Source organism: Myodes glareolus, chromosome 7, assembly GCF_982192425.1.
Source record: "Myodes glareolus chromosome 7, mMyoGla1.1, whole genome shotgun sequence".
NCBI lineage: Eukaryota > Metazoa > Chordata > Mammalia > Rodentia > Cricetidae > Myodes > Myodes glareolus.
The window spans coordinates 18,263,083-18,277,915 of record NC_142032.1 but is presented as its reverse complement, the minus strand read 5'-3'; the positions used below and the strand labels follow the sequence as shown (position 1 = coordinate 18,277,915).

The 14,833-nt window shown below is 44.8% G+C and overlaps 2 protein-coding genes across 2 annotated transcripts in view; one reads left to right on the top strand and one right to left on the bottom strand.

The window, feature by feature from the left end:
* Positions 1-2,550, top strand: part of LOC146893664 (ATP-binding cassette sub-family C member 2-like) — a 61,781-nt gene extending 59,231 nt beyond the window's left edge. Inside the window, exons 31-32 of the mRNA XM_087907878.1 lie at positions 803-997; positions 1,679-2,550. Coding sequence (XP_087764004.1) covers positions 803-997; positions 1,679-1,808 — 325 coding nt within the window. The 3' untranslated portion in view covers positions 1,809-2,550. The remainder of the gene's footprint in view (positions 1-802; positions 998-1,678) is intronic.
* A 7,320-nt stretch (positions 2,551-9,870) lies between these two features.
* Positions 9,871-14,833, bottom strand: part of LOC148121307 (dynamin-binding protein-like) — a 28,283-nt gene continuing 23,320 nt past the window's right edge. The window contains exon 10 of the mRNA XM_087907719.1: positions 9,871-10,965. Within this exon, the coding sequence (XP_087763845.1) occupies positions 10,798-10,965 (168 nt within the window). The 3' untranslated portion in view covers positions 9,871-10,797. The remainder of the gene's footprint in view (positions 10,966-14,833) is intronic.

Sequence of the window (14,833 nt, the reverse complement as noted above, 5' to 3'; positions counted from 1 at the left end):
CTCTTAACCAAATTAAAGCTGTTTGCATTTTACAAGTATATTTGAGTTCCACATACGTTGCATCTCACACCAAGATGCCGGACTCATTAGCTGGCTTTGTCTCTAATCAAGGCAGAAAGCCTTGAACAAATCATTAGCCTTGCGACCAGAAGTGCACATTAAAATAACGAATGCATTTGCTAAGGCCACAGATAGAGGCCACGGGGGTATCCTACTGCAATGCCACCCTTGTTGTCAACAGTGTCAGGTCACACACTGCTGTAGCAAGCTTGGGGCTTTCATGTTGGTTTGAAAATATTGCTACCACTATGGCCAAATACAAAGCACTGTTTCTGGGCCAATGTTTTTTTTTAATCAATTTACTTATTTATTATGTATACAACATTCCTTCCATATATGCTTGCATGCCAGACAGGGGCACCAGATCTCATTTATAGATGGCTGTGAGCCACCATGTGGTTGCTGGGAATTGAACTCAGGACCTCTGGAAGAACATCTGAGCCATCTCTCCAGCCCTGGGCCAATGTTTTTCAAACTTGCTTCAATATGAAAATTATCTGGAGTGCTTATTAAAAATGTACACCTCTACTCCGTTCCCCAATCTATATAAAGGGAGACCCAGAAATATAACTTTTTAAATCAAGATTCTCTGGTAAGTCTTCTGAGAAAATCTGAAAAACACTGACTTTCACAGTGACCAATGGGAGGTGTTGAGAGCCTGACCTGGGCCATGAGACTGAGCCGAGCCGCAGGTTTTCCCCAGTCTTTTGGGCTTATGTGTGACTTCTTCTGTTGTCTGCAGCATAGGGCAGAGGCAGCTCCTATGCCTGGGCAGGGCTTTGCTACGAAAATCCAAAATCCTGGTCCTGGATGAGGCCACAGCTGCGGTGGATCTAGAGACAGACAACCTTATTCAAACGACCATCCGGAATGAGTTCTCCCACTGTACCGTTGTCACCATTGCCCACAGGCTGCACACCATCATGGACAGTGACAAGTGAGTGTGTGTGGGCGGGGGAGGGGGCGTCACCATTGCCCACAGGTGCACACCATCGTGAACAGTGTGTTAGGGGAGGGCATCACCATTGCCCACAGGTGCCACCATCGTGGACAGTGACAGGAGTGAAGGGACAGAACCTAATCTGGGCAATAGCTGCAGTGTCAGCTGGAAGCCCAGAGGCGCTTCACAGCGGGGCTTAACAGTGTCATTTGGAGCCCTGGGCCTTGTAGTTTTAATACATTTAGCCCAAACTGTAAACCAAGCTAATAAAAACAAATGGGGGCGAGGATAAACTAGGAAGCTATAGTAACTGAGTACCGGAAGGTGGAAGCCTCGTCTTGCACGTGACAGATGTGGGCATAGACCTTCCCAACCACGCCGGCCTCAACTGTCCCTACTCTGGCGTATTACAACTATTTGGAGAGGAAGGAGCCCCCTTTGATCCAAGTGCCTTAAATAGCATGTACTTTGTAGCACGCACGCACGCACGCACGCGCAAATGTTCTTCTCCATTGCCCCTTCCACTCAGGGTTAGGCATGGAGTCCACTCTGCGCATGCTCACTGCTGAAGTCTGTTCATTGCCCCTGTTCTGTTGACTACCACTTGGTCCTGGCTGTTCTTACAGTCGGTGAGCTTTGACACACCACTCTCTAAAGCTCATCTCTCCTCTATTTCAGGATAATGGTCCTAGACAGTGGGAAGATTGTGGAGTACGGCAGTCCTGAAGAGCTGCTGTCCAAAATGGGTCCCTTTTATTTTATGGCCAAGGAAGCTGGCATTGAGACCGTGAACAACACAGAACTCTAGCAGCTGGTTCCAGCTACAGAACTATGAGGAGCGTCCTCATTTACTTTTGATTTTTGTGCCTATGTCTTAGGAGCAAGATACGTATGTTGTTGCTATTGCTCAGGTTGACCTCAAGCAATCTCTGGTCTCAGCCTCCCATGTAAAGCAGATATTTAATAGCGTACCAAGCATAGATACCTAAGTAAATATTATCAAATACCTTAGAAAATCCTCAGATGAGCTGGGGAGATCGCTCAGTTGGTAGAGTGTTGCCTTGAAGGCATGAGGACCAGAGTTGGATCCCAGAATTCATCTTTTTAAAGTAGGCATGGTGGCACAAGATTATAAGGCTACTGCTGGAGAACCAGAGTCAGGCAGACGCTGGGGCCAGCCAGCATAGCCTGCTTGGAGATTCCAGGTCAGGAAGAGACCTTGTCTCAAAACAAACCAAACCAAACCAGGTGGAGAGTGCCAACGCAGCAACACTTGGAGCTGAACCCTGGCCTCAACACACACATGTCCTCCATACACAAACACATGCATACACACCTCAAAACCAAGAACCTCATTGCTCTGCCTTGATTATAATTCCTTGCTACCCCCCATTCCCAGAAATAACCATTATTCTAAATTTTGTACAAAGGTGGTGACCTTTGTATGTTTAAGCAATGTACGCTGTTTATTCTGATGTAAATGGGCTCATACTGCATGTATCATGGTTATCCCTTTGTTCAACAATACATTTGCAAATTGTCTACATTGATGGATGTGGCGAGGTGCCTTCATTTGCACTGCTCTTTGGCGGGACAGCATTGTGGGACTAGATGATACTTAATCTACTCACGTGTTGGTGAGTGTGGGCTTATTTCCAGGGTTTCTCCTTTTCTATGAGTATCACGAATACTATGAACATCCTGGGATACTTGTTTGTTTCTCTAAGTCTAGTTTGGAATTGGGGGTTGTCCGATGTTTACATGTACATCCTGAGCAGTTCCAGTTTAAAAAATGAGTGTAACTAAGATCTCATTTTGAGTTCACTGTGTGTGTTCCTGGATTCTGCCGGGGGTCAAAATCTTTCTGTGTGTTCCTGGGGCATGTGGATTTGTTATATAAGTTTACAGATGTTGTATCTCATCTTTTCAATATCTGGATTCTTTCTCATCTATTGTTTTTCATGTCTATTTTTACTTATTGATTTATTTTTAATTTCTAAAAGATTTATTTATTTTATTGTATGTATGAATATATTTGCCTGCATGCATGTATGTGGACCACATGCATCAGAAGAGGGCCTCAGAGCCCCTGGCACTGGAGTTACAGTTGTGAGCCACCATGTGGGTGCTGGGATCGAACCTGAGTCCTCTGCAAGAGCAGCAAATGTTCTTAACCATGTGCCATCTTTCCACAACCGCTCCCTCACCCCACCTATTTCTATTTTTGGTGTCTTGTTTTCTTTGTATGTCTTCTGAGTTTTTGCTGTGAGCTCCTTATCTCCCTTACAGTTTGATCTGGGAATATTCTCTGAGGTTGGAGTTAAAGCCAAATTCTTCCTAAGAAAAATTTTGAAGTCTTCTGCCAGCCACCTAACCCCTGACCTCTTGGGACTAAATTCTCCATACCGAGTATCTCAGGCAGCGTCAGACCAGTCAGGGAGAAGCCCTGGTTTGTGGTTTTTCTCAAGAAAAAGTCCCTGCTAAATGGTAAGGCAGAGATGGACACGGGTTCTGCTTCTGCTGGTGGCATCCAAATTCTATGTGGCCATCTCAAGAGTGGCTGCTTCAAGACTCAGGTTCATCAGAGGAGTTGGCACGGGTTTCTCTTGGCTTTGTTTTTTAGTTAGTGTCGTGTATTAGCAACAGAAGCAGGCTTAAGATTTCTGGGTTTGGAAACCTGCCAGCCTTTGTCCCAATCTCAAGATGCCTTTTTGTGTCCTGTTGGAGGATCATTGTGTTCTTCCAATTGAGGATGTAATTATGAAGATGTAATTAATCTATCCTGCACTTCGCTGCTTAGTGAGGTTCTCAGAGGAAGGTTACGAAGTTACAGGAGCCACCGTCTCCTTGCCCTGGCAGCTACCAGCTGCATCTCCAAATCAAAGCTCTCCCCTACCCTCTTAAAGTAGCTCAGATTAGAGAACACTGCAAGGTTTCCAGCGCTGTGTAGAAATCAGACAGCTCAGGTACATTATACAGAGTTCATCCTTAGCGGATAGTTTTCAAAGTTAGCTTTTGAAATGTTTCCAACTTACTCAAAGTGTAGCTCCTAAAGCTGCAAATTAGTATATGGGAATCACAGATTCTCTCGACTGTACCCATTGCCTTATGGACCACAGAAAGAACATTTCCGGTTAAACTTGGTATGCCTTCCATGAGATACAACCCATTTATTTTTGTGGCAGAGGAATGATATTTGAGGGTTGATTGACAGAGTACTGTACCTCTAAAGCTCCGTCAGAACAAGCTGTATTTCAGCTGCTCACGTTTGTTCCTGTGTGCTTGTGTCTCCCCCCAACACACACCAGTCTCTGTGGCTCTTCCTTCCCCATCACCATCATCTCCCTGTCTCTCTCCCGCAGCTCAGTTTCTTTATCACCGCCAGGTAACCGGTTTGTACTGTTTGCTTTACCTCATTCCTGGAATTCTCAGTAAGAACTTTCTTGCTCCATAATTTTAAAATATCCTTATTTTCTTCCCAAGGATATTCTAAATAACTACAGTTCTCTAGTTTGCTTCTTAAAACAAGTTTACAGGCACATAGCGCTTAGAGAAGCAAGGGGACCTTGGGAAAGTGGAGGAGCAGTTTACACCCACAAAAGTGGAGGAGCAGTTTACACCCACTGAGAGCTAACTGCAGAAACGGAGCCGTGCACCAGTATAAAGCGTTGCAGATGGAGGAGGAGAGCCCACAACAGCCCCATTCATTTCCCTACGCAAGTGGCTGATCCCTGCATTCTTATCACCAGAGAATTCAGATGAACAACCTGTTTTATTTATTTAGCGTCTATTAAATGCCTGACATTTTAAAGCAATTTAATATAAATAAAACTATTTTATTTAAATATTCAGTTCTGTTGTGTCATCAGTTAATATTCCTTCACAAGCTGTATTTTATCAAATCAATTTCTGTTACAATTTTAGGTAAGTACCAAGGTGATGTGGGATTCCCCTCTGTATGCTCTGATTACCATTAATGAATAAGGAAAGCTTGCTTGAGCCTATAGCAGAGCAGAACAGAGGTAGGCGGGGAAAACTAAACTGAATGCTGGGAGGAAGAAGGGAAAGTCAAGAGAAGCCATGTAGCCCTTGCTGGAGACAGATGCTGGAACTTTACCCTGTAAGCCACAGCCTCGTGGTGATACATAGGTTAATGGAGATGGGTTAATTTAAGATATGAGTTAGACAGAAATACTCTTGAGCTATTGACCAAACAGTATTGCAGATAATATGGTTTCTGTGTGGTTATTTCGGGGCTGAGCAGCTGGAAAAAATAAGCAGCTCTTCCAAAAACACCAAGGAGTAGAAATCTCTCCAAAATGCCACCATTATCTTCAGGGATCTTTTGGCCTCTTCCTATGTCCTTGCTGATTGTTCTGTAAACTAGGAATCGCTGTTTCAGAATGAAGAAGCCCAGGCCGTTATTAAGCTATTGTCTTTCACTTTCAAATCCAGCCTTCCTGACTTCACTTTGCACAGGTGAGGCTGGACTTACAAATCCTGTTGTTTTTGTATAGCATCCTACCCCTGTGAGATTCTACCATTAGGAGCTGCTAGGGAGAGTTAAGGGGGAAGGCAGAGTCTTGTCCATGACTGCTGTGAAAAAGACATAAAAGACTTTAAATTTTTCTCAAAAAAAAATCAAATATAAGAATTATTCCATTTTCCTTCTTTTTTGAACATTAATTTTTATTGATACTTTAGGGATGTCACATTATGCAACCAACCTCACTCACCTTCCAGTTCCTCTGTTTCCACCCTTCACCCTTATAGCATCCCCTCAAAAGGAAAACTTAAAAAAAATAAAAATACTAAATAAAAAAAAACAAAACCAAAAAAACCCCACTTCCCTCCTCCACCTGTCCCTCTCCATCACCTCTTCGTTCATCTTAGTGGCATCAGGAGCAGCGATGCGTCACATGGTATATTTTTGTCCAGTTTTACTTGCAAAAGTTCATTGTGTAGTGAATTGTTGGTCTGGCTCAAGGCCTGTTGGGGTCCCTTTGGACCAGACCCCAACATAAACCGTCTCTCTCTGGACCAGCGTGGAAGTACGGGAATACAGAAGACACAACTCACATGACTTTATTGGGAGGGAAATTTTCCGTGATCCCTCATGAAATCCTGAACTCACATCTTGAAAAATTGCTCCTTGTTTATTCTCCAAACAGTCTTTATACCAAACTTAACTGAAGGGGAAATACATTAGCATTCTATTTCCTAGGTAGCCAGTGAATGGCTTTTAGTCACATCCACATCTACCTGTGCTTGCTGTCCCGTCTTCCTGGTCAGTATGCTAGCTCAGTCAGTAGGCTGAATCAGCATTTCTATTCAGGCATCCTCCAAATTACAGAAAAGGGGCAAAACAACATCCTGACCTTTGTCTGGAAGGTTACGTGACCACTTCAGGTGTGGCCTATGGCTTTAGAGCCTGGCTGCCCTACCATATAGAAATATGGGCCTACAGAGGCCCCTGGCTGCTGGTACACTGTCAGTCTGGACCCTCATCAAAAACTCTCAGATTTCCTGCTATTGCCCCTTGTCATGAAGATCCTATGGCTATGGTTCCAAAGATCAGGCCCTTCATGAGCTCCAGCAGGTAGGTCATATATTGGTAGACGTTGGGTGGGCCAATTAGAGCCCTGGATTGTGCCTGGGTGGTAACTGAGTTGGTCAGTCCAGGCCGCTGGGACCACACCCCTCAGACAAGAGGTGGAGCCAGCTCTCCCATGCCCATGGTGAGGGCGTAAGCGTTACACTTCTGAAGGGAAAGGTATCCCCATCATCAGAAGTCAAGGAATACCTACAGCCCCAAAGGAAAAGGTTAGGGATTGAAAGGAGTAGCGTCACCATTAGACTACTTCCCACTGAATGGGGATACGAGGTTCTTGGGGGCAATCCTGATCTCGTTTGTCAGAATGTAACCAGGAGCTGCAGGTCTCCGGCTCTATAGCTAGGGGTTGGTAATTATATAATTGTAGCTGGTTGAATGTCTGGTCAGAAATCTTTTGGCTCTGTTTTTGAAGTAATCTATACAAGTTTATGAGGCGGGGCACATTAGTAGGATTAAGAAAAAGAAGAGAAAAAGGGTTAAGAAGGGCATTATCCAGTTCCATATCTGACTACCAGTGATCCACTGGCCAGATGATCACGTTGTTTAAGTTTCTGAAGATGTGGAGTTGTTGATCTTGTCTTTCACTAAACCATTGGTTAACATAGAAACAACACTCCTTCCCAAGGAAAACACAAAGACCACCTCGCTCTGTTGTTAGTAGATCTAATCTTCTCCGATTTTGTAATCCTATGGCAGCCAGTGAGTCTATTTGACCCCAAAGGGTCAGGATAGTCTGAACTACCCACTGGAAATCCTCGATGAACATAGTTAGCGGGGGAGTCAGTTCTGCTGCTCCAGAGGCAACACCAGCAGTTAGGCCCAGGGCTGCTAGGGAGGATGTGGCATGGACTGCTCATTTCTCATGCTGTGCCACTAGGAGCCTAGCAATGGGAATTGGCAATGGTTCTTCATCAGGTACCACCCTTAGTTTAGGAAAGGGGAACAAAAGGGCACAAGTCCCAGGCCACCTGGTAGGTAAGCAGCAATAAACTTGAGTGCCACAGAGAATCGAGGCTTTGGAACTGTTTGGGCCTAGGAGCAGGGTGGCAGTACTAGGGGTTACAGTGTTATTGCAGTCTGTAGAATCCAGTGTGTCCACAAGATGTGTTCCTGAGGAGTTAAAGCAGCCTGTGATGCCCAAGAGAGAGATGTGGGAGAAAGAAGAGGTGGAAAGGGTGGTAGTGATATTTGGCTCTGAGCAGTTAATAAGCAGTAAGGTAAGAGAATCTACTATGACAATGGGCAAGGCCACAAATGGTGGTTTCCAGTCTCACCCAGGCCACAAATGGTGGTTTCCAGTCTCCCCCGGGAAGGACACACAACCAGCATTCCCCAAAGCAGTCAGGCAAAGGATTTACTATATTGGTAGTTGGCTGCCTGGAGCTCACCTCAGTATCCACATAATTTTATGGCTGATAAACACTACCATATGTTCGGATTCATCTCCCCTGGACCCTGGTTTCCCCTCTGTGGGAGCAGCCGTCTTTGGGACATTTACTTTCTGCTCAGGGAAGAAATGCACACTTGTTCCTCTCTGGGAAACTCGACATTGGCTGGTATAGGTGAAGGGATTTCGGGGTCTTCAGAAGGATTAGCTCTGATCACAGGTTCTTTCCTGGCTTGGCACTAACACCATTGCCTACCTGCTTCCTTTGTTACTGCAGGTAAATTGTGGTCTGGCTTCTTAGGCCCTGATCCCCATAATCTCTTCCTAACATGTTTACTAACTCTGAATTGTAAACCAATGAAAGTTCATCTGGCTTTCCTTCTTCACAAAGTGTCACCAGACTTTTTTATTTCAGTGGGAGTGGGGATAGAACTCAAAGATCTAATTTGACTTGTTTCTGATTTTTGTAAATACTTTTTTTTGTTTATTTTTTTGGGGGAGGCACAGCTATGTTTTTTTTATTTTTATATTATCCATGCTTGCTTTTCTGTTGCAATGAAGAATTAAGTCATAACAGATGTTGTGGCCTTCATTCCCTAAAATATGTACTGTCTAGATCTTTGTAGAAAAGGTTTTCAGGTTTATATTTCCACCATCAAAATGGTGATTTGCCTCAAAAATATTCTTATGATACAGATGTTCACAATTAAATCCATAAAACCTGACAATATGTCACATTCCATTACAAAAGAAACAAAAAACCCCCAGGATTTTGTCATTGTGATTAAGGGTTTGGGCATGGAAGAGTAGATCCTGGGTTATTCAGGTGTGCCCAGTATAATCAGAGTATCTTTGTAAAAGAGAGCCTGGTGCTTTGGGGTGTGGCTTAGGAGTGGGGTGTTTGCTGGGCGCAGGTGAGGCCTGGGTTACACAAACGGCAGCCAGGAATTCAGAGCCAAAATAAAGGTGAAGGTGAAGACGGATTCTGAGAGACTGATGCAGATCTGCAACATTTGCTTGGAGGGCAGAGGCAGAAAGTCCAAGCTGAGGAACAGAGTCAGAAAAGGTAAGGGGACACCCTCCCCTGGAGCCGCCATAAAGAGCAAGCCCTTGGTTTTGAAATTCTGATGGGTTTTAAGCCACAAAATTCATGGTAATTTTTTATGGCACCAAGGGATGAACCAGCCTGCCTCCATCTTAGGCTTGAAAGCCATCTTGTAGTAAAGACAAACTAGATTCATTCCTGTTTATGGCTAAATTTGTTTCTCAAGGATTGCGCTATGCCCACCTGTAACCTTAACTACAAATGGTTCTGTGCGCCTGCTTCAGGAAACAGCAACCATGTCTTTTGTATCAAAGAGTTGTTAGGACCATCTCCACTGTAAAGATTTGCCTCTGCCTAAGGCACCTTCTGACTGGTTTAATAAAGAGCTAAATGACCAATAGCTAGGCAGGAGAGGATAGGCGGGACTTCCAGGGAGAGAGAGGAACTAGGGGCGAATCTGGGCACGAGAGATGCCAGTGAGACACAGAGGAAGTCAGATGCACAATGAAGGAGAGGTAAAAAGCCAAGCGGCAGAAAGTAGATTAGCAGAAGCAGGTTGATTCTAGTTCTGAGAGCGAGCTGGGAAGCCTAAGCTAAAAGCCAAGCTTTCATAATCAACGGTAAGTTCGTGTCATTATTTGGGGGCCGGCAGTTCAAGAAAGTCCAACAAGAAAGACACCACGGCCACCAGCTGTAGGACACCTTGTTAGGTTCAGCTTCCGTAACCCCGCTCACTTGCCTGCGACCCCTTCATTTGGAAACCCCCCACCCCTGAGCTCTAAAAACCTCATCTATCTGCTTTAGAGGGAGACAGCCTGCACATGTGAATTTAAAAGCTTGCTTTAATTAATTTGACCATAATTGTTTGAGCTGGTGGTCTTTCTCCTCGAATCTTTGGGATTAACACAAGAGGAAAGTAGGAACAGAGAACGCCAGTGCCTCCAACAAAATTCACAAGATTTTCCAAATAACACTGAATGGCAAGGTTTTATCTCATCAGTCTAGGCATGGCTGGGATCTAAGTATCACAGTGCCTTTTACTTCTGACTAGACGCTGATTGTAGCCCTCATGACTGACACCTGTGCAGGACATTTGGTCCTGGTGTATGAGAACCGCCTCCCAGGTGCCATGAGAGCAAAGGAAAGCATCACACAGACCCGGAATTCCATAGGCTACAGTTTATTGAGAGCACTTATAGCACTTATGGCTAGACGTCTTGTCCTGCGGTAGCAGCAGCCCACGGCATGCTAAAATCCCTCCAAGAAGCAGGGGAAAGACAAAAGCAGCTTCAGGTGCTGTGCTCAGTGGTAGGGGCCTCCGGGAGGCCCTGCTGGACCTGGCGTCAGTGTCCAGCCCTAGAGCGACACACACTGCCTTTTTGGGAGGAGTATTCACAAATACCAACTGATGGATAATTTATTCAGAGAATCTAGGGTGTTCTCAGTTCACCAACAAGAATCCATTGCTTAAGCGTGACAACAGATTTCGAAGGATGAGTCTATTTGTAGCATGCTGGGAAACCGCAGAGAAAAACCAACTAGGATTGTCGGGAAGCACCTGTGGCTAAAGGGATGCAGGTTGGCGCAGGTGGGTCGAACTGCATCAATAAACACTCTTTCCCAACTAAACTGCCCACTTTACTCCATTTGATCCTATTTGGAGTTACTCATGCCCTGTTCTCAGCTGAAACGCTGCAGCTAAGGCATCAGCCAAAGTCGGTCATAATTGTGGCAATGGTGGATTAAGTCTGTCATGCTTTCCTGATCCGGAGGGGTGGCTGTAACAGGAAATGCCTGGGTATGACTCCTCTTGGGTGTCCTGGAGACCCTTGGATATGGGTGCACAGACATGGCTTTGTGACGTGGTCTGCATGTGTCTTCAGGCTCTCTGGATCATACGTGAGGTCCTCCAGGCCTGCCTGCTCCCAGGATTTCCGGAATGAACATGTTTCTAAGCACAGTGCAGTTTTCGTCTTCCCCTTCCCTCCACCAGGTCACAGTTTCTCTCCTTAAGGGACCTCTACTAGGCTGAGCACCCTTTAGTAAAAACCGCCTGTGTCTCACACATTAACAGTTCATAACATTTTTAGGTATTTCACTCTTAAAATCATACACATATGGGGAGTCTCATATTTTTTTTTTAAAAAAGCCTATACTTTGTCAGCAGGATAAACTGAGGAGTCTCCTCAATTCTTCTTAGTGGAGGACTAATGTCAAAGGTGATTGCTTTCTTACTTAAAGAAATAACTGGTCGTGGGGTGCAGTGGTGTAAATCTGTGGACTGCATGAGAGTTTTACCTCAAGGGAGGAAGGAACAAAATTATCGTAAAGTTCCACGGGCGAAGAACCCAGCGAGCCCCTTGCCCGTGCTGCTGTTGTCCCTCTGGTCCGTGTAACTGCTGTTGGAAAGACCTGTCAGCAGTGACGGAGCGGCCCATGCGCTGTCTCCTAACCTGCACTGCTGGTCAGAGCCAGACCAGACCAGCAGTCGGATGGTGTGAGTGTCACATAGGTTCTACCTTAATACCTATGTCATTTTTTAAAATTTATTTTTATTTTATGTGCATTGGTATTTTGCCTGCATGTGTGAGCGTGTCAGATCTTGTAGTTACAGAGACTTGTGAGCTGCCATTGGGTGCTAGGAATTGAACCTGGGTCCTCTGGAAGAGCAGTCAGTGCTCTTAACCACTGAGCCACCTCTCCGGATCCACCTTTGTCATTTTTTACTGAAAAAAAAAATCGAGAGTCTTGTGGTGTAGCCCATCTGACATCAAGCCCACAGCAATCCCCCTGTCTCAGCCTCCTCAGTGCTGGGAGAACACCACCACGGTCACCTTACCCTTTATTTTTAATTATTTTTTTTTAAAGCAAAAAAATCCCTTTGAAAGAAACGATACTCACTTATGACAAGGAAGTAGCAGGCACCCTACAGTGCCTACACACGGCATCCTAACAAATCAAGAGAATTCAGAGAGAACAGCAAAGACGGGGCCCACCTGACCAGCTGGTGCCATTTAGCTCCTCCTATTCCCCTAGGCTGCTTCTGGTTCTGACAGCTAGACTTTAAAATTCAAAAGTTATGATGGATGATCATCGTGGCTCACACCTAAATCCCAATACCCAAAAGATAAAAGAAGGTCAAGGCCAGGGTTGGAGAGATGACCCCGTGGCTCAGAGCTCTCTTCCAGAGGACTGAGTTCAGTTCCTAGCACCTGTGTGGGACAGCTCATGGCTGCTTGGAACACCAACTCCAGAGGATCTGGCATCCTTAGCAGACACCTACATGTATGTGTGCACACACCTCCACACAATTGACAAGACTTAAGGTATATTTAAGGTCGTCTTACAATACATAGACCCAGCAAGTCTGAAACCAGCCTGGGCTACATAAACCACTGTCTCAAACTCAGAAGCGCATCTCCATAGCTCTTCCGCCTTCATTCCTCCCACCTTTAATCACCTATCCCAGCTCCCAACTAGAGTAAGCATTCCCTAGGGACCTACCAGCCAAGCCTGCCCCAGAAGCAAGTAGGCCAGAGAAGTAGGTAGGTGAGCTCCAGATCTCCTCCAAATCCAATCCCCCTCCCAACCCTGTTCTGAAGCAGACCACCTGCTGTGGTCAACACGCCCCCCCCTTTCCCAGGGGATTAAGTAGATCCAGGTGAACACTCTACTTTTCCTTCCCTCTTGCAGATCTCCACGGATCTCCACTACCCCCTCCTCCTAGTCCATCTCCACTCCTAAGTATCAGCTCTCAACATCTAGGAACGCACTGTACCCAGAACCCCGGGGGCCACACCTACTAGTAGGATCCTAGAAACATTTCCTACCAGGCAACACACAATCTCCTAAGAACCAGAGAGGGCAACAGGAACCAAGAAACAAAACACCCACCAACAAAGACAAGATGAGATAATAGCACCTAGAATTATGATCATCCCAAATCCAGGTGCCTAGATGCCAGTGTAAAAACAGCCAGGAAAATATATGCGCACTGGAGCCCAGCAGCCTTACTGCAGGAGGCCCCAACACATGGAACATAGCTGGAGCACAAGACACAGACCTTAAAATAGTTTTTATGAATACCACAGAGATTCCTAAAGAGGAAATGAATAAAGCCCTTAAGGAAATCTATGGAAGACAGGCATGGTGGTGGATGCCTTTAATCCCAGCACTCGGGAGGCAGAGGCAGTCGGATCTCTTGAGTTTGAGGCCAGCCTGGTTTAAAAAGCAAGTTCTGGGACAGCCAAGGGCTGTTACCCAGAGAAACCGTGTCTCAGAAAAAAAGGAAAGAAGGAAAAAAATCTCTGAAAACACAAGCAAACAGTGCAAGGACATAAAGAAAACAGTCAATCTCTAAACATGGAAATAGAATCAATTAAGAAAACCCAAACTGAGGAAAATCTGCAAATGAAGAATTTAGGAACATGAGCAGGAACCTTGGAGGCAATTCTCACCAGCAAAGTACACGAGATGGAAGGGAGGCTCTCAGGCACTGAAGACAAGATAGAAGAAATGGATACCTCAGTTCAAAAAAATGTTAAATCTAAGACTTCGTGCACAAGACATCCAGGAAATCAGGGACATTATGAAAAGATCAATCTAAGAATAACAGGAATAGGGGAAGGAGAAGAAACCTGGGTCAAAGACACAGAGAATATTTTCAATTGACTCATAAAAGAAAATTTCACTAATCTAAAGAAGGAGGTGCCCATCAAGGTACAAGAAGCTTACAGAACACCAAATAGACTGGACTAGAAAAGAACAAACCCTCAGTACTTAGTAATCAAAACACTAGTATACAGAGCAAAGATAGAACATTAAAGCTTCAAGAGAAAAAGATCAAGTAATCTATAAAGGCAGACCTATTAGAATAACACCAGGGGGCTGGAGAGATGGCTCAGAGGTTAAGAGCACTGGCCCATCTTCCAGAGATCCTGAGTTCAATTCCCAGTAATCACATAGTGGCTCACAACCATCTATAACAAGATCTGGTGCCCTCTTCTGGCAGAACACTATATACATAAAAAAATAAATAAATCTCTTTTTCAAAATTTAGAATAACACCAGATCTCTCCTTACCTCCCACCTCCTGGTTTTTCGAGACAGGGTTTCTCCGTGTAGCTGTCCTCGAACTCAGAGATCCACCTGCCTCTGCCTCCTGAGTGCTGGGATTAAAGGCTTGGGCTGTACCACCTAGCAACACCTGACTTCTCAATGGAGATTCTAAAAGCCAGAAGGGGCTGGACAAAGGTACAAATTCTAAGAAACCACAGATCCAAGCTCACGCTTCTACATGCAGTAAAACTTTCAGTCACAATAGATGGAGAAAGAAAGACATTCCAAAATAAAACCAAATATAAGCAGTAAATATCTACAAATAGAATCCTACAGAAAGTGCTAGAAGGAAAACTTCAACGTGAAGAGCTTAACCTTACCCAAGAAAAATCAGGGAATAAATAATACCAGGCCAGCAAATCAAAATGGGGGGAAAATCACACCATAAGAACAAAATAACAGAAGTCAACAGACACTGCTCATCGATAACTCAACATCCATGGTCTCAACTCCCCAACAAAAAGTAACAAATTAATAGAATGGATTCGAAAATAGGATCTACCCTTCCACTGCAGCCAAGAAATACACCTCAACATCGAGATAGACATCACCTCAGGATAAAGGAATGAAAAAAGATTCCAAGCAAATGGACCTAAGAAGCAAGCTGGTGTAGCCATTTTAATATCTGACAAACTAGACCTCAAACCAAAACTAATCAAAAGAAATAGG